Raw genomic sequence first — 20,444 nt, forward strand, 5'->3', positions numbered from 1 at the left:
AGAAGAAATTGGACTTATAAATAAATCTAGTGGTTGCTGAATTTTGAATTAAGACCATGCAAATATATTTGGATGGTTAGTGATTATAAAAGCTCTGTCATAAGAACACCCTGTATAGAGCTAGTTCCATAATTCTGTTTGAAATTATTAGCATTATATTCTTGCTTTTCTTAAACTTCTCAAAGAGGAGAAACACTCTATGAGGTATCAAATTTCCATTCCAGAGTCTGATCATAAAATGCATCAACAGATGCATTTCACATTTCCCACTGTGAATATTTAATTAAAAAACCACCTAGAGAATTTTTCTACTTCGATGACTTTCTTAGATTTTCTAGCTCTCTAAATGTGGTACCAGCTATGACTTGACTAAGCTACAAAACTCGTCAGAGCCCAATCTGAATTGTGTTCCCTGGGGGAATGTAATTAGCATGAATCTTGTGTTTCATTCCTCTTTGGAATGCTCATAATTAATGTTGGCTTGCTTTGCTTTCCTTCAAAGTGAGTTTTTTCCCCCTTTTTCCAGCCAGGTAAATAAAGGGTGAATGAAAAAAATAATTATGGAAAAGAAAGAGGCATCTTGTGTTCATTGAAAACACATTAATTCAGTTAAGAAGTTTGGCAGCACCCACACGTGCACACACAGGCCTACTCTCCCAAATGAACACCTTTTCAAACAAAATACTCCTTAGGCAAAGCAAAGATGATCTTCTCCAACGCCAGAGAAGAGATGGCACAGTATACGCAGAATCATGTATACTGTACCATGTGGGTGAATTGTAGAATTTTCTATTATATTTCTGATAATACCTGATTTTCTCCATATTTGTGAGTTGAACCTCAATTCATAGATAATGTGGCTCCATTGACACAGAGGGAAGTGGAAAGCTCTACAGATCTCCCCAGACTTCAAGAGCCAGGAACAAAATATATTCCCAAGATGACTCATCGTCTTACCATCAGTGCGCTGCACTAATGGAGTGGGTGGTCCTTGAACGCTTTTCTGGGCTTCCTTGTTTGTTATGAAGCAAGTGTAGTTGCCCACATCTGATGGCTCCACTTTGGCAATATACAAATTTCCTGTCTCTTGTGACACAAACCGCCTGTTGTCCTCTTGGACATATAAGGGGTTATCATTGAAGGTCCATGCATAAGATAAATCTGGAAAACAGAAAAAAATAAGTACTATCCTTACTGTATTCATTCTTATCTGAAACTTCTTTGCCCTACTTCTCTATAATTAGAATAAAATTGTGCCCTGTTTGTCCAGTTTATGCCTGTAGTCCTGATGTAATTGTAACATTCCTTATATTCAAATATATACCAAATTTGATGATAAATTATATGGTCACCCTGCCCATTACTGGCTTTGTGCGATTAAGAATGTGATGATGAGATGTCAAGAGAATAAGCAGATAAACTTAGTAAGGAAAGCTATAAGATATATAAAATATTACAGGCTCAAAGTGCACACTGAATTTCTCCAGTAATATGTTAAAGCAATGTTTCTCAATGTACAGTCAGAAGGATGCTTTCATTAAACACACTTAGGGGCACTTGTTAAAAGTTTTAACTTGAAGATGTAAGTTCAATGACTCTACCATCAGTCTTGGATTTCATTTATTCAATCATTACATGATTTATGAGCACCTATTCTGTGACTGTTTTCAGGCTTAGAATACAACCAAGCAAAATCTATGCCTCATATAGCTTGCACCAGTTACCACTAATTACCACTAGGGTGGATAATCACAATGTGGGATGATATGTGCTTTGACAGAGGCATCATGAAGAGCCCAGAGAAAGAGTCCAGAATGATCTGTAGTCAGAAAAGTCTTCTGAGAAGAATAATTCCATGTTGAAACTAGAAGGATGAATGAGAGCTATCCAAACAACAGATGATCAGACAAACATGGCTCAGAGAGCAGAGCACAAACAAAAACTTGAAGATAAAAGAGAACACATCAGTTTTTCTGAACATCAATCTATCTCTAGAAATCTCATAGATAAACATGAATACAAATGTATAGATACACATAATTGAGATATAATGAACATACTATAAAATGTACAGATCTTAAGTGTTCTGTTCAATTACTTGTAACAATTATAAAAGCTATGTAACCACATACCCCCTAAAAAACATGGAACATTTCTATTTCCTCAGAAATTTTATGTCCCTTTCTGGTTAGTCTCTCCCAATGTAACTACTACCCGATTTCTATCATTATAGATTATTTCTGCCAGTATTTGGATTTCATAAAAATGAAATCAAACAGAATTGTACTGTTTTGTATCTGATTTCTTTTGTTGAACATATTTTTGATATTCGCCTATATTGTTTTGACTATTAGTACTGCTTTCCTTTCTATTACTGAGCAGTATTCCATTTTGTGACTATATCACAATTTGTTAAGTCACTTTCTTGTTGATGAGCTTTGGACTGTTACGTATCATTGATTGTTTCCAGCTTAGCACCATTATGTATTAGGCTGAAGTTAACCTTTTTTCATAAGACTATCTGTGGATATTTTCATTTTTCTTGGATAAACTTCTAGGAGTGAGCTATGAAGTAGATATAGGTTTAACTTTATAAGAAGCTACAAAAGAATTTTCCAAAGTGGTTGTACCAGTTGACATCTCTACCAGCAATGTATGAGAATTCCAGTTATTCGACATCTTTACAAAAATTATGTGTTGGCAAGTTTTTTTTTTTTGGTGAGGAAGATTCACCCTGAGCTAATATCTTTTGCCAATCTTCTGCCACCTTCCTTTTTGTTTTTCGCTTGAGGAAGATTGGCCCTGAGCTAACATCTGTGCCAATCTTCCTCTATTTTGTATGCAGGACAAGCGGAGTAAGTCCACACCCAGGATCCAAACCAGTGAATCTCGGCTGCTGAAGTGGAGCGTCTGGAACTTTAATCACTCAGCAATAGGGCCAACCCCATGTGTTGCCAATTTTTGATTTTAGCCAGAAATCTTTGGACAAAGTAAAATATTTTCATGGATTAAGGTTTTGTAAGAGTGGTACTATCTGAAGGCTAAGAAGTAATATGTATCATGGAAACTAGGTAGAATTGAATTTATATCTAGGGAAGTGGAAGAATATGACTGGTGTAAAAGGTGATGAGGATTTTTAGGCTGGTTAATTTTAAAACTACAGATGAGAAGCAGGCTCCGAGGAGTGGAATTTGCTTGCCCCTTTGTTGGGAAAGATTTACATTTCTAAGGGAAACCTCTATCTGTAAAGATGCCTCCCTCTCTGTGCCAGGAAGAAGGGGGATGGCCTTATCTGTAGAAACTCTTAATGCCAGAGGCAAGAACTTAAGTTGGTTACTGTCTGGCAACCTCATGTAACTGACCTCCCCCCCCCCCCACCAAATCCTCCTTTGTCTTAAGCTGAGGATAAAAGTCAAGCGGTGACTTCTGCCATTTACTCAATCCGGTTTGATTCTTATCTAAAAATTTGTGGGACAGCCAAATGGCCGGACCCTACGGGCACTGACACCATTTTAACTTTTTAACATATTCTTTGTCTTGTAAAGAGATAACTCACATACCTATGCCTTAAATTTAGCCTTACTCTCCACCCAACTTTGCAGCAAAAGCGGCAGCAGAAGCAGCAGCAGCAACAGCAACATGTCGGCAGCAGCTCTGCCTGCCCATGGGTCCTGTCCCCATGCCAGTGGCGGCAGCAGCAGCTCCCCATGCCAGCAGCATCTCTGACTGCCCATGGGTCCTGTCCCCATGCAGCAGAAGCTCTGACTGCCCATGGGTCCTGTCCCCCTGCTATTCTATTCTCTAAATAAAAGAGCACTACTGCCAGATCTTAAGAGTCTAAGAAATCTTTCTTTCGACTCCTCGGCTCACCAACCCCGCATCAAAGTGGATGCCCAAAATATGTGGAACGTATAGGTTCTGGCAGTGGGGAAGAGGAATACACTAGTCAGGTCAAAACATCTTCACCTGTAGATGAACTTGGAAATGATAGCTCACAGGAGAGCAGTGGAAACAACTGGAGACCTCTTGTCCAGGCAGAGGCTCAGGGTGCATTTGTCATCTGCACTTAATTAAAACCTGGTGCAGAAGCAAGACATGGAAAAAAGGCTAATTATTTCTGATGTGTTCTACCAGTCTTTCTCCAGTGGAAGCAGACTACCTGAAACGTTCTTCCCCAGCCATACTGAATTGAAAGTCTCTAAAGTACGAGCAGGTAATAGAGATTGACAGCCATCCTGACCTAAAATCTGATCTATATAGAAAAACCCTTGAGAAACTGGGAGTGTGGAAATGTTGCCATCTTTTTCAGCTCTTTCACGAAGAAAAAAAAAATACAGCACTGACAATACATTTAGGGAACCAGATTTTAGAAAGAACAAAAGAAAGGAAGGAAGAAAGAAAGGAAGGAAGGGGAACGAAGAAAAGAGTGACTCTGCAAAAATAGACCATTAATAGTGAAGAGGGGGTAAAGTATGAAATCCTAACAACAATTCAAAATGATTGCAATAAAAATAAATTCATCTATACAGACAGAAGTCTGATATTATTATCAGGAATGAAGAACATATGAGGGAAAGGTAGGACAAGGAGCAACAGCAACAAAAATGTCACTTATGGAGCTGGCCTGGTGGCATAGAGGTTAAGTTCATGTGCTCTGCTTCAGCGGACCAGGGTTAACAGGTTTGGATCCTGGGTGCAGACCTACACAGTGCTCATCAAGCCATGCTGTGGAGACATCCCACATTCAAAATATAGGAACACAATCTTCCTCAAGCAAAAAAGAGGAAGATTGGCAATAGATGTTAGCTCAGGGCCAATCTTCCTCACAAAAAGAAAAAAAGAAGAGCCACTTATGGATGGAATGTAAAAATGCACAAAGTGGTATTAAACCTAGAAAAGTAGTGTTCAGGAAGAAAAAGATTTAGGATATATTGTTATGTGAAAAGCACATTATAAATCAAGATGTTTAGTATGATCAAATAAAAAATTACGTGTGTATGTGACCTTGTGTGTATATGTTTGTGTGTGTGTCTGTTCATACAAATTATTAAATTTAGAAAACTAGGGATATATACAGTGGTTTTCCCAGAGTAAGTAGAAGAAATACAAAAGACTTTTACTCAGTAAACAATGTATTTCTCTTATATTAGAATTTTTAATTACCATCTAATATTTGTGTAAATGGAAAAAAGAAACAACAGGATGAAAATAGTGTCTGTCAGGACAGCTAAACATTAGAGTGAATTGCAACTTGTAAAAAATAAGACAGAAAATATTTTTTATTATTCTGAACCGTTCAGATTGGAGTATTGTGTTTTATTCAGAGCACATTAGAATCGCTAAGGAAGCTTGTTAAAATACAGATAGCTAATCCTACTTCTGGCAATTTACTTTCATTATATCTGAGTGAAGTATCATGGAATCTGTGTTTCCACCACCCTAGAAATGACTCACTGGAATATTATGTTCAGAGCACCCCTTACTGATAGGGGAATTAAAAATCCCGAGCATATCAAGAGATAGATAACCAGATGCAGCAAAGGGTAGCCGATAAGTCACAAAAGAAATTCATAAGAATTTAGATTTGACTCGGGGGCTAGGGGAAATTGAGAAGAATAATTGAACTGTCTTCATAGATCAAATTGCTGTCATGTGCCTAAAGGGTTAAATAAAGCCCTCTCCACGGATGTCCAGAAGGCAAAAGTAGGACTTGTGGCTGTGTGTGGGGGGGAGGGTTACAGAAGGTTGTTTGACCTTTATTATAAAGAAAACCAGTCTAAACTTCAGAGCTATAGCAGCAGATGATTTATAAGGTATTGAGCACTCTATCATGAGAGGTGACCAAGCAGAGGAAGGATGAGCATTGCTTGAGATGCTGCAAAAAAGATTTTTGCAATGGGTGCGAGGTTAAATCTATGTTTCTATGAATGGTCTACTCCATCGTCAACATTCCTTTGATCTCCCTAAGAGTCTATGCTTTTAGATCAAGTATGCATAAATGCAATTTGATTTTTATTTTTGAAAATATGCCTTCACATTCTTGTCCGATTCTCACAGATTGAATCTTCGTTTTCTTTTGCAAGAACCTACTGGAGTCTTTTATCATTTCATGGAGTCTCTTGCTTCTAAGTTTCTTTACTGATGTCCTTTGCTACCTTGCTTCTAAGCCTGTTGCTCCGTCTCCATGAAAGAGGTGCTCAAAGGATTTTTGTTTGAAACCAGAGAGCCATCTAGATAGCAAATTTTTCTTCAAAATATACAGGAGGAAAAAATGTAGTTCAGATTCCCCTGTTGTTAGTGACTCCTCACCTTTGTGAAATAAAGAGAATTTTGAGCAAATTGCCAGGGCCATGTCTCAGCTTAGGATCCTTATTCAATGCTTATTTGGGGAGAGGAATGAGCTCTAGCTCTCTGAAATCCAACATAACTTAACAGAAATTACAGGTTGCCACTAGAGACCAAGAAATCTTTGTATTCTTCACCTTATAATCTTGGGACCTGAGACTGTAATTTCCATCTCTCCCTTGGTGAACTCATTTTTACCTTAGCTGCTAAAACTTTCTGATCTGTTCCTACATGTGGCGTATCCTTCTTTAATAGTGGAACATTTCGAAGCTGTTGGAAGAATGTGGTCCAAAAATGGGGAAGGTTACATAAAGAATAATAAAAATTTAAAGAGCACTTTCATTTCATACCTGTTTCATCACCCCAACAATTGTTTTACGAGGCTAATTGGCTATTGATGACATGCCCATTATATAGAAGAAGGTACTGGAGCTAGAAATATAAAGGTAATTTCCCCAAGTCATATTGCTAACATGTGGAAGGGGTAGGACTTGAACCTTGATCCTTAGGATGCCATATCCTTTGTTCTTTCTCTGATACCACCTGTCTTCTTTTCTGTGTATCTACAACTGATCCTCTTTTTCTGCGCTCTCAATGCATCTCAATATGCTCTCTTTGGCTTCCTTCCAAACCCCAAGCTCTCTGTATATCCAAGCCTACATACATCTACGACGATTGTTCCTCACCACCCACTCCCTCCTCCATCAACACTGCCTGTCCTGTGTTCAATTTCCTTAGAATCTTGTAGAATGAAGATTAATCTGTCATTCAAAATTACTCCAACATGCTTATAGCTAATATTAGCAGAGAATAGAACACATGTATAAAATCTCTAAAAAGTAATTCTCTCAAGAGCAGAGATCTTAAAATGTCAGTGTGCAATGAGAATCACCTGGAGGACTTAGTACAACACACACTGCTGGGCCCCACCCTCCGAGTTTCTCATTCAGCAGATCTGGGAAGGAGCTAGAGTTTACTTTGCTAACAAGTTCCCAGGTGATGCTGATGCTCCCACAGCTCCACTTTGAAAATTACTGATACCAATGATAAAACTCATTTTCCTCTGCACAATGCTAGGAAGGGAAACAGCCTGGATTTTGACAGAATGTTGGCGAACTTGTCTATTTATTTGCCTTTGGGTGACGGGTGGGAGCCTGGAGAAGAGGATGTTCCTCAGTTCATAGATTCATGGAATGTCTGGGATGGAAGGGATCTGAGAGATCTTCCAGCCCATCCTCCTCATTTTACGGGTGAAAGAGCAGAGCGGAAGATTGCAGGGGCTCTCTGCAAGGAGAATCCAGCTGCCCTTTTGCGTCCCCTCTGTGAATTGGTGATGTTAAGCTGTGGGCTCTCCTGTCACTGTATTTTTCATCTGTCCCTGCTTATTTCTCTTCATGGCTGCCTCTTCCCATTCATCCAAACAGCCAGCCTGCAGTGGGGGCTTTTATCTATTTTGTTCCATCATCAGCTACTGCCGTGCTTAATTTGTATATTTTTTAATGGGGAAAGAAAAAAAAAATACCTTGCAAATTGGAAGTTTAAAATCCTTCCCATTTGGCTTTTCTTAATTAAATGTATAATTCATGAGCCACTTAAGTTGAAACCACTGAATTTTTAAATATTTTCTCCGCCATCTATGACATTTATCTGTTATTAATGATTGTGATACATTTTCCCTATGATGATTCAGCAGTAACATGAGAACGGACTGATAATTGGGCCTTCCTGAAGCATTGTCTGTAGTTTCACACTGACACCATCCTCTACAATTTTATTATTATTAGAATTGGCAGATCTGCAGTAAGCAATTGAAGGTTCTATCTGCTGCTCTCTCAAGCATACAACAAATCCTATTTTCCCCAGAGCATGATTATGTTTTGACATCTTTTACAGCCCTATATCTTGTACTATGATGTTTAAAATACAAACACAAAAGATATATGCAATTATACCCATTATATGGCATGTTCTTTTATTAGAGGGGAAGTATCTCATGTGAAAGAGACCAATAATGATAAACACTGACACTGACATCTTCCACTGGTTCTGTAGTATGGACCTCAAAATTGGTACCATGTTTCTTGAGATAGGAAATAAATGAGTAGAATACAGAATTTGAAGCTTAGTGCTCAGATTTAGTGGATAAATCCCCCCTTTGGAATATTCCAGAATGAGTGTACTTTACTGCAAACCTTGCTCAGTGCTCCAGGGTTAAATGTGTCTAGATCTTGGGTGGTAAATCATGGTTATGCTAGCTCAGTGGGAAAGACCTAATCCAAGAAAAGCAATTCCTTTTCTGGGTTGAAGTCATCAGTGTTAGTGCTGACCAAGTTTATGATGTAACCCAGAAAGCTGCCCTGACACCTTTACAATCACTCCTATTTGAGTTCCCATTTGTTCCACAATTACTGTTTGACCACCTAGATTTTATTAGATCCCTTTTGATTTACACACCTCCTGTCTGGAATCATGGAGATGGCTGCCTTTGTGGCCTACAAACAACCACTATGTAAAGGCCCTCTGAGTTCCTATTATTGCTAGGTTCCAAGGAGCTCTCAGACTGCTTGCGCACTGGCAAACCCTACCTGGAGAAGGAATGAAAACACAGCCAGCTCTGTGTGAACTTCCTGGAAACCTCCTTCTAAGGAAGACTGGGCAAGTCATGGGAGGCGAATATGCCAGGACCAGACTTCCTGTTTTCTTCTCAATTCCCATCCTCCATGGGCAAAACTAACACAGTGAATGTAAGAAGTGTGCTATACCAGTGGTTCTCAACCAAGGGTGATTTTGCCTACTGGGGGATATTTGGCAATGTCTGGAGACATTTCTTGTTCTCTCAATTGGGAGAATAGATACTGCTGGCATCAAGTGGGTACAGGCCAGAGATGCTGCTAAACATCTTACTAATGCACAGGACAAACCGTATAACAAAGAATTATCTCACCCTAAATTTCAATAGTGCTGATGTTGAGAAACTCTAGGCTATACAACTGGTTACAGGCTGCAACATAATAGTTCTGTTTGATGTGCTGGAAAGTAAGGAAAACATTCTTCCTGGGAGTGAATGAGATTCTGAACGTGGAGAGGATATGTGGAGCATGGGACCTAGAGAAATAAACTCTGGGACTTTGGCCAGCTACATGGAGTGGGAGAGGCATAATCTTTCTAGTTGTAATACTATACACTAATTTTAGGCAAATCAGTCTACCCTCTGGTTGGTGTTTGCATATTCTCCAACAGAGATAAGAACACTTGCCGTCTCCTTGTATATGTTACTGAGCAATTATTAAGTGTCTGTTTATGGGCCAGATTATGCCAGACAAAATTAGGCAGCAGAATAAATGTAGCGGTGTTTAAACAGGATCCCAAATCCAGACACATGATCTTGGCCAAGTTAACACTAACCTCTTTAACACAATTGTTGAGTGTGTAAAATGGAGAAGTTTTCCTTGCAAGTGTTACCTGAGTTGAGGTATACGTAATGCTGATTTGAGTGCCCAGTGCATAGTAGGCACTCTTTCTATTAGTCAACCATGTGGTGTTAAACACCTCTTTTATATAGTAACTTCTAAATTTCACTCTCCAAACCAGACCTTTCTCTCTAGACATGTAAATCCAGCTGCCTACTCAAAATTTGCACTCTTATATCTAATAGACATCTGAAAGTAAACATTTCTTAAAACAAATCCCTGATTTCCTCCATCCCCAAATCTGCTCCCGCTTAATTGGCCTCATCTCAATAAACGGTGCTCCATTCTTCCAGTTACTCAGCCCCAAAACCCTGGAGTTATCTTTTACTCCTCTCTGCCTCTTACATTCTACAACCAATATTTCAGGAAATTATTTCAGCTACACTTTCTAAATATGTACTGAAGATTGCTACTTATCCACCTGTCCACTGCTATCATCCTGGTTCAAATCACCACTCTCTCTCGCCTGAATCATTGTCATCACCATTTAACTGCTTATATACTTGCCCCTTTATGGTCTGTTCTCCAGAGAAAAATTCTAAAACTGAAAGTCAGAGAGAGCATGTCACTCTTCTGCTTAATACCATACAATGCCTTCTAATCTCGCTCACAGTAAAATTCAAAGGTTCTAAAATATCTTGACAGTGGTACTTCTATCCTCATCTACTCTTCTATTTGCTTGTTTTTCTTCATCCACACTGGCCTCATTGCTGTTCTCCCAGCATTCCAGACATGGTCCCACCACGGGTCCTTTGCACATGCTGTTCCCTCTGTCTGAACTGCCCTACTCAATGTCTCACTCTCTCACTCCATTAGCTCTCAAATGTCAATGAAGCATTCTTTGACCTCGGAATATACAATAGCAACACTCACCACTCCTTATCCCTTTTATTTTTTTCTCTAGCTTTTATTACCATCTGCCATACTTATATTTGTTTATTGTAAGATTCACGGAACTAAGGACTTTGTTGCTTTGCTCTCCACTATATCCATAAAACTCAGTAAAATAAGTGACAGTAAGGACATAATAAATATTTGTTGAGTTAATACACATAACAAGATTCAATAATGATGGTTATTATCACTATTATTCCACCAGTCATCAATGGTTGTGCCTGTCTGCCTTTTACACAAACAACCCCAGACTAACATTTTTACTGACAATATGACCTACCTACTAAGACAATACCACTATCATTTACTCCAGAAACAACAAACAAACTAACTAGGAGCAAGGGGATATGAAAATTTTGCACTTTTTCTCAGTATAATTTTCTTTTTATTCTATAACCCAATTTGAGATTTTGCTGGAAATGATTTTCAATTTAAGTTGAATTATCAACATTTTTATTGACGTAAATACAAATGCTGGGCTAAAACAACAGTGCTATCTTTCTGCTACAGACACAGATGCTCCAAACTACTGCCATAAATTCAACTGTTCTATCAACCTAGAAGTTGTATGTGAGGAGAGAATGGAACATTTCCTCTAAAACAAATTTTAAACTTATGATTTTTATGAGCTCAGGATTGAGAGTTTTATATCCAGACAATAAAAGGAAAGAATGTGCTTTACTTTGGACATGGTGAAACTATTATTTCATAGTGAAGGTGATTTTAATTATTTTAGACAACATGTATTATTTCCTCACTCTGTCATTTTTAAATAAAATTTCCTGTGAGGCTGGGCTAGCTCACTGCATGTGTGAAGATCTATTGACTGCTCATTTTCAGATTCATCCAATAGCTTTGGCTTCAAGGGTTTTAAGTGCCTTTCTAAAATTTAGAGGAAATTCTACTTTCAGTCCTGTTGCAAATGACTTGTGCAGAATCTTTGTTCAAAGTGATTGCGACTTTTAACAAAAGCTACTGTTGGCCTTGAGGTGAGTGAGAACCTATGGTGAAAAACACCTCTCTGCATACAGTTCAAAGTCTACCTAAGGCTCGGTGACCCCTTCCCCAAATGAGTAAGTGAAATTAAGACTGCATCGCCTATTTCTGTCACATAAACCTGTGTGTAGAAGGATGACCTTAGAACCCTCCAGCAACATAGCGGAGAGAAGAAAAGGTTTTTATTTAGCTGACTACCATATTTGGATTCCACTGAGTAGTAAGAGGCCAACTAGAAGAATTATTTTTTTCTAGATTGGTATCCACATTGTGGACAAGAACTATAAGAGGAAATGGAAGAGATTGTTAGAGACTGTTTGGGAGCTGAGAGAAGTCAAAGACTATTGGTGAGAGACTTTAGGAGAAAGGAAAGTGATGTCTAATAGGGAACGAAGTGTTTCAATCAGATGTACATCGTGGCCTTCTCTGTGTTGTTTCCACAAAACTTTCAGTAAAACTTACATTTCTCTGAAATATTTTGGAGTTACATTTTTCACGAAGATGGAAACAAAGGCTGAGTCTGGCTCTCGTGGCAGAGATTGTCACATTCATGGAGCTGATTGCCGATTAGGATTGAGGGAGTGAATATACTTCTCCCCTAAGAGCACAGGGAATGCTTTCTGTTTTATTTCCAAATATTGCATTTCTAGGAGATAAAGCAGAAAGTGCCAGTTTTGTGTTCTGCATTATTGCCTAGCTTCCTTTTCTGTTTCACTATGGGTACCTTTCCCCCTGGAATAAACTTTATGTGTAAATTCTCCCTTCCTAGAAGAGGAGCACAGCTGCATTTGTGGTTGCCTTAAAAAAAGGGTAGGAAGCATCCATAAGAAGGCCGCTGTAGAGTCAGGTCTAATTTGGTCTATTTGGAAGAAAGGACAGCCATACGACAGCACCTGATCAGTTTGGTTTATGCTCATTACTGTATTTCATTGAGTTGTGACGAATCATTTCATGGGAAATCCATCTATACACTTCTATCTTTTGTTTTGGTCCAGGAGCCACTCTTTGCTGGGTAAATTTCCAGGACTCAGTCTAGTTGATAATCTTCATTACTCTCCTGTAGGATCTTAAAATAAAACACCCTGAGATATATTTGATAGGCCCACCTTGTTAAGAAATGTTTTGCAAGTTTTCTGTGAATACCGTAGAGAGAAAGCATAAAGAACTCAGGATGTTCTGATAATATCAAGTTTAACATGATTTCTCCCTTGTGATTGAACTACTTGTGAGACTTATTGCTGCTGACTGGGTACATAGAGAAAGTCAACAGGACCAAATTGTCCAAAAAATGATGTGAAAATTTCAGCCTTCTATTACTATGGAGTCTGTAGTACTTCTCTTTATGACAAGATGTGTTAATATTTATGGTGAATCTCTGCTTTTCATACATCAGATTTAAAAATAACTCAGCCATGCTAATATTTGCTCCATCCTGCCCTGCTAATCCCATCTGCCCCAATTTACGTACTTCTAGGGCGTCTCTCTCTGTCTGCCCAGTAGGTGAGCAAATATGGAGCCTTTAGAGTGATGGAAATAAAGGAAGGAAAACATCTTGGAAGGCAAATTGTGACTGACAGAATTCTAAAATGACATCCATTCACCCCTGCCCTCCATCTGAGTGTGTTGGGACTTGTGAATATGGTGAAAGATCGATCACTCCCATAACTAGGTTAGATTAGATGGCGTGGTTGACTTGAAGAAAGTGAATTTATCTTTGGTGGAGCTGGCCTAATCGGATGCGCCCTTACACAGGATGGAGCTCGTCCTGGCTTGAGAGATTTGAAGCATTAGAGACAATTTAAGTGAAGGAGATTCTCTGTTGTTGGCTTTGAAGATGGAGAGGGACATGTGGCAAGAAATGTGGACAGCTTTAGAAGATGAGAGTGGCCCTCAACAGATCGCCAGCAAGGAAATGGCGATCTCTGTCCTATAACTGCAGGAACGGAAATCAGCCAACCTGAATGAGCTTGGAAGTAGACTCATCCTCAGACTTTGCAGAAAAGAATTTGTCTGTTTGTCATCTTGATTTTATCCTTGTAAGAAACTGAGCGGAGAGCCCAGCCACACCATCCTATGGCCTCTGACTACAGCACTGTGGGCTCATACATGGGCGTTGTTTGAAGCTGCTAAGTTTTTGGTAGTTTGTTACATAGTAATGGAAAACTATATAAATGTATGTGGGAGACCTAAACAAAGGACAAATAACAGACAAAGACAGACAATGTCTGCCTTTGTCTATAGTGTTGACACTAACCATTCACTGATCCAATTTGAAGGTTATCCAACCAATGTGTGTATCTTCTTTCTTGAAGTCTTTCCTGGCACAATTCACCTTCACAGGGAGGTGAGGCAGGAAAAGGAAGAATAAGGAATTGTTTTAAATGAGCCAGTTAAAGCCACTCTCAAGGCTCTTAGCAAACCTGGAGGTGTAAGAGTTATTGAAACTGGTAAGCAACCTGAGGTCAAGCATTAACTATAGAGTCTTCTATCCACAGGCAGTTTTGAAGTCAGAAAGTCCTGGATTGGAATCTTGCCTTTATTTGTTAACTGAAAAATGATTTACTTAGTCTATCTGAGTCTCAGTTTCTTCACTTTAAAATTATTATTCTTAATTATTGGAATAATGGGAATGAGAAGGTAAATGGAAAGCCCTTAGAGTGCCTGCTCATGGTAACAATTCAATCACTGGTAACTGTTATTATTAATATTTTCTCCCCTGGCTAGTTGATGACTATTTGTACAATTGGATCAAAGAGTGTCTGCCAATACTTCCTCAGTTTTCATCTAGGAGAATTATGAAGAACAAAAGAACAGGATTCCATCTTTCCTGCCCTTGTAGAGATGAGGAAGCTGGTGGCACATCCTAGAGCTATCAGGATGAAAGTTCTTATGATAACTGGGTGAAGTCAACCTTGACAAATACCTTTGGAATCCTGCTAAAACATGACTTATGACATAATAGAATTTGATATCAGGCATGTCTGCCGTAACTCATATGCAACAGGGATTAATTATTCGGTTATAGAGGTCTTAATTTAAGGCAGTTTTTGTATATCTGTAACTTAATCTCATGGCATTAAGCAGAGGGGCATCGTTATAATGAGGGTCTTATATGCTTTAAAAGCTCAACATACTCTTTAATGTTGGTAGTTGACAAGGTGATAAAGGAAAGCTTTTCCTACCTGGCTGCTTTTTAAAAATATATGACTTCTTCATTTACAAATATTTCACATTTCCTTTATCCCTATTTATAGTAAACAAAATTGAAAAGTCTTCAATTCTGTCAAGAATCTTTGAGCAATGTCAGAGAATAAAATGATATATACTGACAGGACTTGCAGACATGATTTTGCCTATCTTGTCATCTTAGATTATGACACTTGAAAATAATTTTCCTATGGTTAAAATACAAGCACCATCCAATTTTTGTGTGCTCTGGAACTATACTATTTTATCTCAAGATAACATTGAAAGCATTGTAAATCTCCCCTAACATTTCAGGGGAGCGTAATGCCATGCTATACTGTAACAACATTGAATAAAAATATTGTTAATTTCTAATTAGTTCCCTTTTCTTTTTGTATTGGCATTTCACAAGGTTGTGTAAAAATAAAAATGATGGAAAAAATGTTTTCAAGGATCGTAAACGTGATTTGGTTTAATATTAGGGGGAAAAAAGTTGCTTTCATTTTATTTTTAAATATTTGTCTTATCTAATCAAAATTCTCCCATTCCAGAGTAGAAATCAACTAGAATAAAGGCTGTGGTGGTTAAAAGCTGCTCAGGGTCTGGGAATGAGACCACCTGGGTTTGAATCTTGGCTCCACTGCCTACCAGCTGTGTAACCTTGGACCAGTTACTTAACCTCTCTCTACCTTGGTGTTCTCATCTGTAAAAGTGTAATTCTAATAGTATCTCCCTCATGAAGTTGATGTGAGTATTTAAAAAGTCAATACATATAAAGTATTTAGATCTATGCTATGTAAGTACGTGCTGTTATTATTAAGATAACTACAATAAAGTCGGTATGATATTGGATTGTACCAAACGAAATGGCTCCATGTTTATTTTCACACTGCCTCTTCCAGGTTCATTGTTGGCTGAGAATCTACCAAATATTCCCACGTGGAATTTGAGAAAATGTAACCCCCAGGGGGAGAGAATCAGTGGGTGGTATAGGTCCCTGGCAACAGGCTAATTCACTGCCAATTCAGATTCTTCCAAAGTAGAGATTAGCATTTATTGCTTGCCTTCTACCATTGCTAGAAGATGTTCTATTTCGGTGCCATCCAAAATTTAATTCCAATTAGTGGGGTAAATTGATAACAAGATAGGCATGCTGCATATCCTTAAGAACATCTCTGTTGAGTGACTGCTTGAATAAATATTTTTAAAAGAAAATATCTGGATGTAGAACTGTTTGCATGCAGTAGGATGAACTTGAAGAGCTTTCAAGTGTCCCTTTGATTTGATGAAGGGCTACCATTGGCTTCAAGACCTAATGTGCCTACTTTACTCCCTGAGTGACAACAAAAGTGAGATCCAAAGTACCCCCACCATACCTCCAAAATGTGGTGGCGGGCCACAGAGAAGCACCACACCTTGACCTTCTCGGACAGACACAGTGCTTCTTGTTTTGGTTTCAAAGTCTTCAATATCTTGGAAAACAAAGAAAAGGAGGTTCAGAATTAGTTATCTTGGGGGAAAAGCATTTTAAAAATAAACATTTTATTATTAACAGTAATGGACACTCATACTTGGCTGACTAGAAGATTTAGTTGATGTTCAATTTATCTACATTGATTATCTCTCAAAATCTTGTTTTTCTTTCCTTCTTTCTTTTCAATACAATTAAAAAGAGTATGTGATAAAGACATTTATTAACATCATTCACTATCTGTTTACTTTTATTCTCCCAGGCAGCCTGTAGCCCAGCAGGAAATCTTTTAAGCCCAGCACGTATTTACTTTCCCTGCCCAGAAAAAATGTGATTAAAAAAAGATTATGTAGCAAGTTTGCTGCAGTCTTCTAGCAACTCAGATTAATGGTTGTCATTTTGATGTAGATGGAGTCTGTGAGAATTTAGGATGGAATGGTGTGAGGAAGAGTTCTGTGTGACTGAGCCAATGAGAAAGAAGGTATATTTTCTAATTTCTCTAGCTCTCCTCCTTCACAAAGCAGCTTCATGATCTTGTTTGGGGTGCTCTAATTTCCTACCACATCAAAGAATCATAGAAATTCAGTATTAGAAGAGAGCTGACTAGTTATCTTGTTAAGCCATCTATTTGCAGTATGAAGCTTTCAACATTCCTGGAAAATTGTCCCCCAGCCTCTAGGAATGGGCAAATTGTTTAACTTCTCTGAATCTTAGTTTCTTCACCTGTAAAATTTCTTTATTCTTTCAGTCAGTCATTTAGCAAATTTATATTGAACCCCTACTAAAAGACAGGAAGGGGATTAAGGGCAGAAGATAAACTGGGGAAGATAGCAGGCATCTACCTTGCCCTAATTGTGCTCACTATGTAATAGAAAGACGAGAAGACCAGTTAAAAATCAAACAAATAAATATATAATTTACACATTGTGATGAGTGTTGTAGGTTGGAGACTTCTAGTTGTCTACCAAAATATGTTCTCCTTTCTTTCATAGTAATAGGGTTTTAGATAAAATTTACTTTTCTAACCATTTCCTAGACATCGTTGCAGATATATGTGGTAAGCAGAAATAACAGTAAAACTCCCACCTATTATGTTTGAGAGGAAATCTCCACAAACTTTGATGTTACCCATCCACCCACCCACCACAACCACCATCTAGATTGCCAACGACATAAGAGATCTTGTTGAAGACAAAAGGGCCAACCATTATCCTGGGTACCTGAGTAGCTACATGGAGCAGAACCACAGCTGATCTGGAACACCAACTCTGGATCACTATATTAGAAATAAGTAAACTTCTATCTTGTTTGAGGCATTTATTTTGGGGTCTCTTTTTTACAGAAGTTTAACTTTTTACCCTAATTTTTTGTATGCTAATTTACCCTAACTTTTTACCCTAAAATATCCTGTGAAGGAAAAGAAGAGGGGGTAGATCTGATGGATGAGAAAGAGATAACAATGCAATGATGATATGGGGCAGGGAAAGCATTCTTTGCAGAAAAAAAAAGCAGAACTAAAACCCACATGTAGAAAATGGCAGAGAAGTTTCGCGGTATTGAAAGGAAGTTAGTGCTACTGTTACACAGTGGACAAGGATCAGTGAGACTACAGTCGTAATCAGGACATGATGAGCAATTATATTACATTTGGATTATATTGAAAGTACAAAGGGAATACCTGGAAACAATCAATGCAAAAGTTGAGCAATATTTGGAACATTCACAAAATGGAATGCCATCAATGACTGGAAAGAATGTATTAAATCTAAAGAATCAATTTGGAAAGTCCTTGCATAGTGAGTCATACTGTTAACTCAAAAAAAATTGCTAAATACTGCTATGACATTCTCCCATTATGGAAGAAAAGAAGTAAAAACTTAAATATGAGCATCTCTTTAAATTGGTGTAGAGAAAATTACAGAATGATGAAAAAATTTATCTTGGTTATCTCAGTGGAGTGAATGGGAGACATGGAAGTGGAGATTATTAAATCTTTACTTACACCTCTATCTTTTAAAATATTGCAAAGATTATGAACTGCGTGCGTAGTTTTTTAGGTTTGCTTATTTTTAACAACTTTACTGTGATATGATTGAAGTAAACTACTGGTGGGATCCATATTATTTCCAAAATAAGTGGTCTTTTGTACACTTTGCTTTCTATCTATGAAAAGTAAAAAGAGTTCAGTGAAATAGATGGATAGATCTGACATACAAATTAAATAACTCCACTTTTAATAATAAAAATATTTGACTCTACTTATTACCAGCTACAACCCCTGCCCTTCCCCCATCTGCTCTCGATTAGCCTCACATTAATTTAGGACCTGGCATGTCTTTCTCATAGAGGATTTTAACCAAATGCACCCCCTTTCCTCTTTGGCCATAGAAAAGCTAAATCAGCCCATATATGTTGGCACCACTGAGGAGAACGTTTGCCTTGACTTGGGAGTCCTTCATAACTTGAGTTTGCATCATTTTAAAGGTGACTCAATAAGAATCAGGCTAAGAAAGTGTATTTAAAACCAAAAATCAATATATTGAGCTCATTGTTTCTATTTCTAGTAATAATATCAGGTGAGGATTTTATGATTTTTTTCTTACTATTATTATTGAAAGATCTCATTAAATTGTCATTACTTTTTAATAGTCACAAAAACGAAAACTGTCACAAAGGAGTAATGAGAAATTGAATGATTCTATGAAATTAACAAGCTCTGGATTGAATTCTCTCAATGTCACATTGTCAGTGTTTCACATTCCTGGTAACATAAATCATGTTTTCACTGCTAATCAGAAGCCATTATAACACACTGTTGATAAGGCCACTGATACTTTAATATAGTCTGTGTTCACTTCCACTTAAATAGCATCCGCTTGTAACATAATTTCTCCGAGCCTTTTATGATTACAATGGGGTTTCTATTAGCTGACATGAAAGGAAATCAACTTCTCTCAAAAGTCACACAAGTCCTGTTAGCTATCAAAACACAGTCATTCCAAAATGGTACTAATTCATGGGTTTTAATTAATGATTCAGATTTTTAAACAGATTAATAACACATAGATCATAGACAAGATATAATTTTGCCTTATTTAAACTAGATGCCGTCTCATGTGAAGATGCGTTGGACAAGATTTATTTTAAGTATATAGCTTGTATTTCAAGTATCTTTCTGCTAGCCAGAAACGTGAAATAATCCAGATTATTTTAAGGCAAGTTTCACTGAATTAGGTAGCCATTCGAGCATGCCATGAAATTTTCTTTTCTCTGTAAGACCTTTAAAGACTCTTGATTTATTCTCCTACAAGAAGAGGCCAAAGAGAGACACCAGTTTCTATTTTTGCCCTATCCATTTTTGCTTAAGAGAAAATAGCTTTGTGTGAGATCGTTCCCTGAGATGGTCTCAAATTCTCTAATATTTGGAGAAATTCCCCTAACCACTAAGGTGACCTGCCCAGGCTGTCCTTGTGCTCAAGGTACAAGTCCTGCAGTGCTGGTTGCTGTTAAAGACTCTGATTGTCGAGGTTGCTCTCATTAAGCCATTCTGATGACCATGGCTTATCGGATCCTGTGGTTTTATTGCTGGTTTTGGAGGAAGCATTTGGCAGGAGCATAAGCAAAAATGCAGTCACAAACAAGGCTCTGTTCCAAAGGCCAGCAGGAAGTGCCTGAGAATGGCCCATAAAATGAGCTTTAAAGAATTACAGGGCCATATGCTCTCTCCTGGAGCAACCAATGTGCAGAGGAGAGACAAGGATCACCAAAACGTACTTGAAATTAAGTCCAAGCAATGCGAAGTGCGGCAATGTCTAATTGTGAGGAGAACACATCTTTGCAGCTGCCATGTGTAGGAATGAATCTCAGCCTAATTAAAGCAAGAAAACTGTGCAGTCGCTGCCAGTGCCTGAGGATCACAATCAGAGGATGTGCTTGGCGATGCCAGCCCCTGACACAGAAGGAGACCAGTGGCTTGCCAACTCTCATAAGCTTGGAGGGAAGGCTGTGGGTACTCAGGGTTCATTGACCCAAACCAAGAGGACAGCACCTGAAAATCAGGGATAGGAAAAAATATTCACCAG

The 20,444-nt window shown here is 38.2% G+C and overlaps 1 protein-coding gene across 1 annotated transcript in view; it reads right to left on the minus strand.

The window, feature by feature from the left end:
- Positions 1-20,444, minus strand: part of CNTN6 (contactin 6) — a 295,689-nt gene that overhangs the window by 107,823 nt on the left and 167,422 nt on the right. The window contains exons 5-6 of the mRNA XM_046683997.1: positions 16,268-16,363; positions 958-1,161 (exon numbers count right to left, since the gene is read on the minus strand). Coding sequence (XP_046539953.1) covers positions 958-1,161; positions 16,268-16,363 — 300 coding nt within the window. The remainder of the gene's footprint in view (positions 1-957; positions 1,162-16,267; positions 16,364-20,444) is intronic.

Source organism: Equus quagga, chromosome 1 (assembly GCF_021613505.1).
Source record: "Equus quagga isolate Etosha38 chromosome 1, UCLA_HA_Equagga_1.0, whole genome shotgun sequence".
NCBI lineage: Eukaryota > Metazoa > Chordata > Mammalia > Perissodactyla > Equidae > Equus > Equus quagga.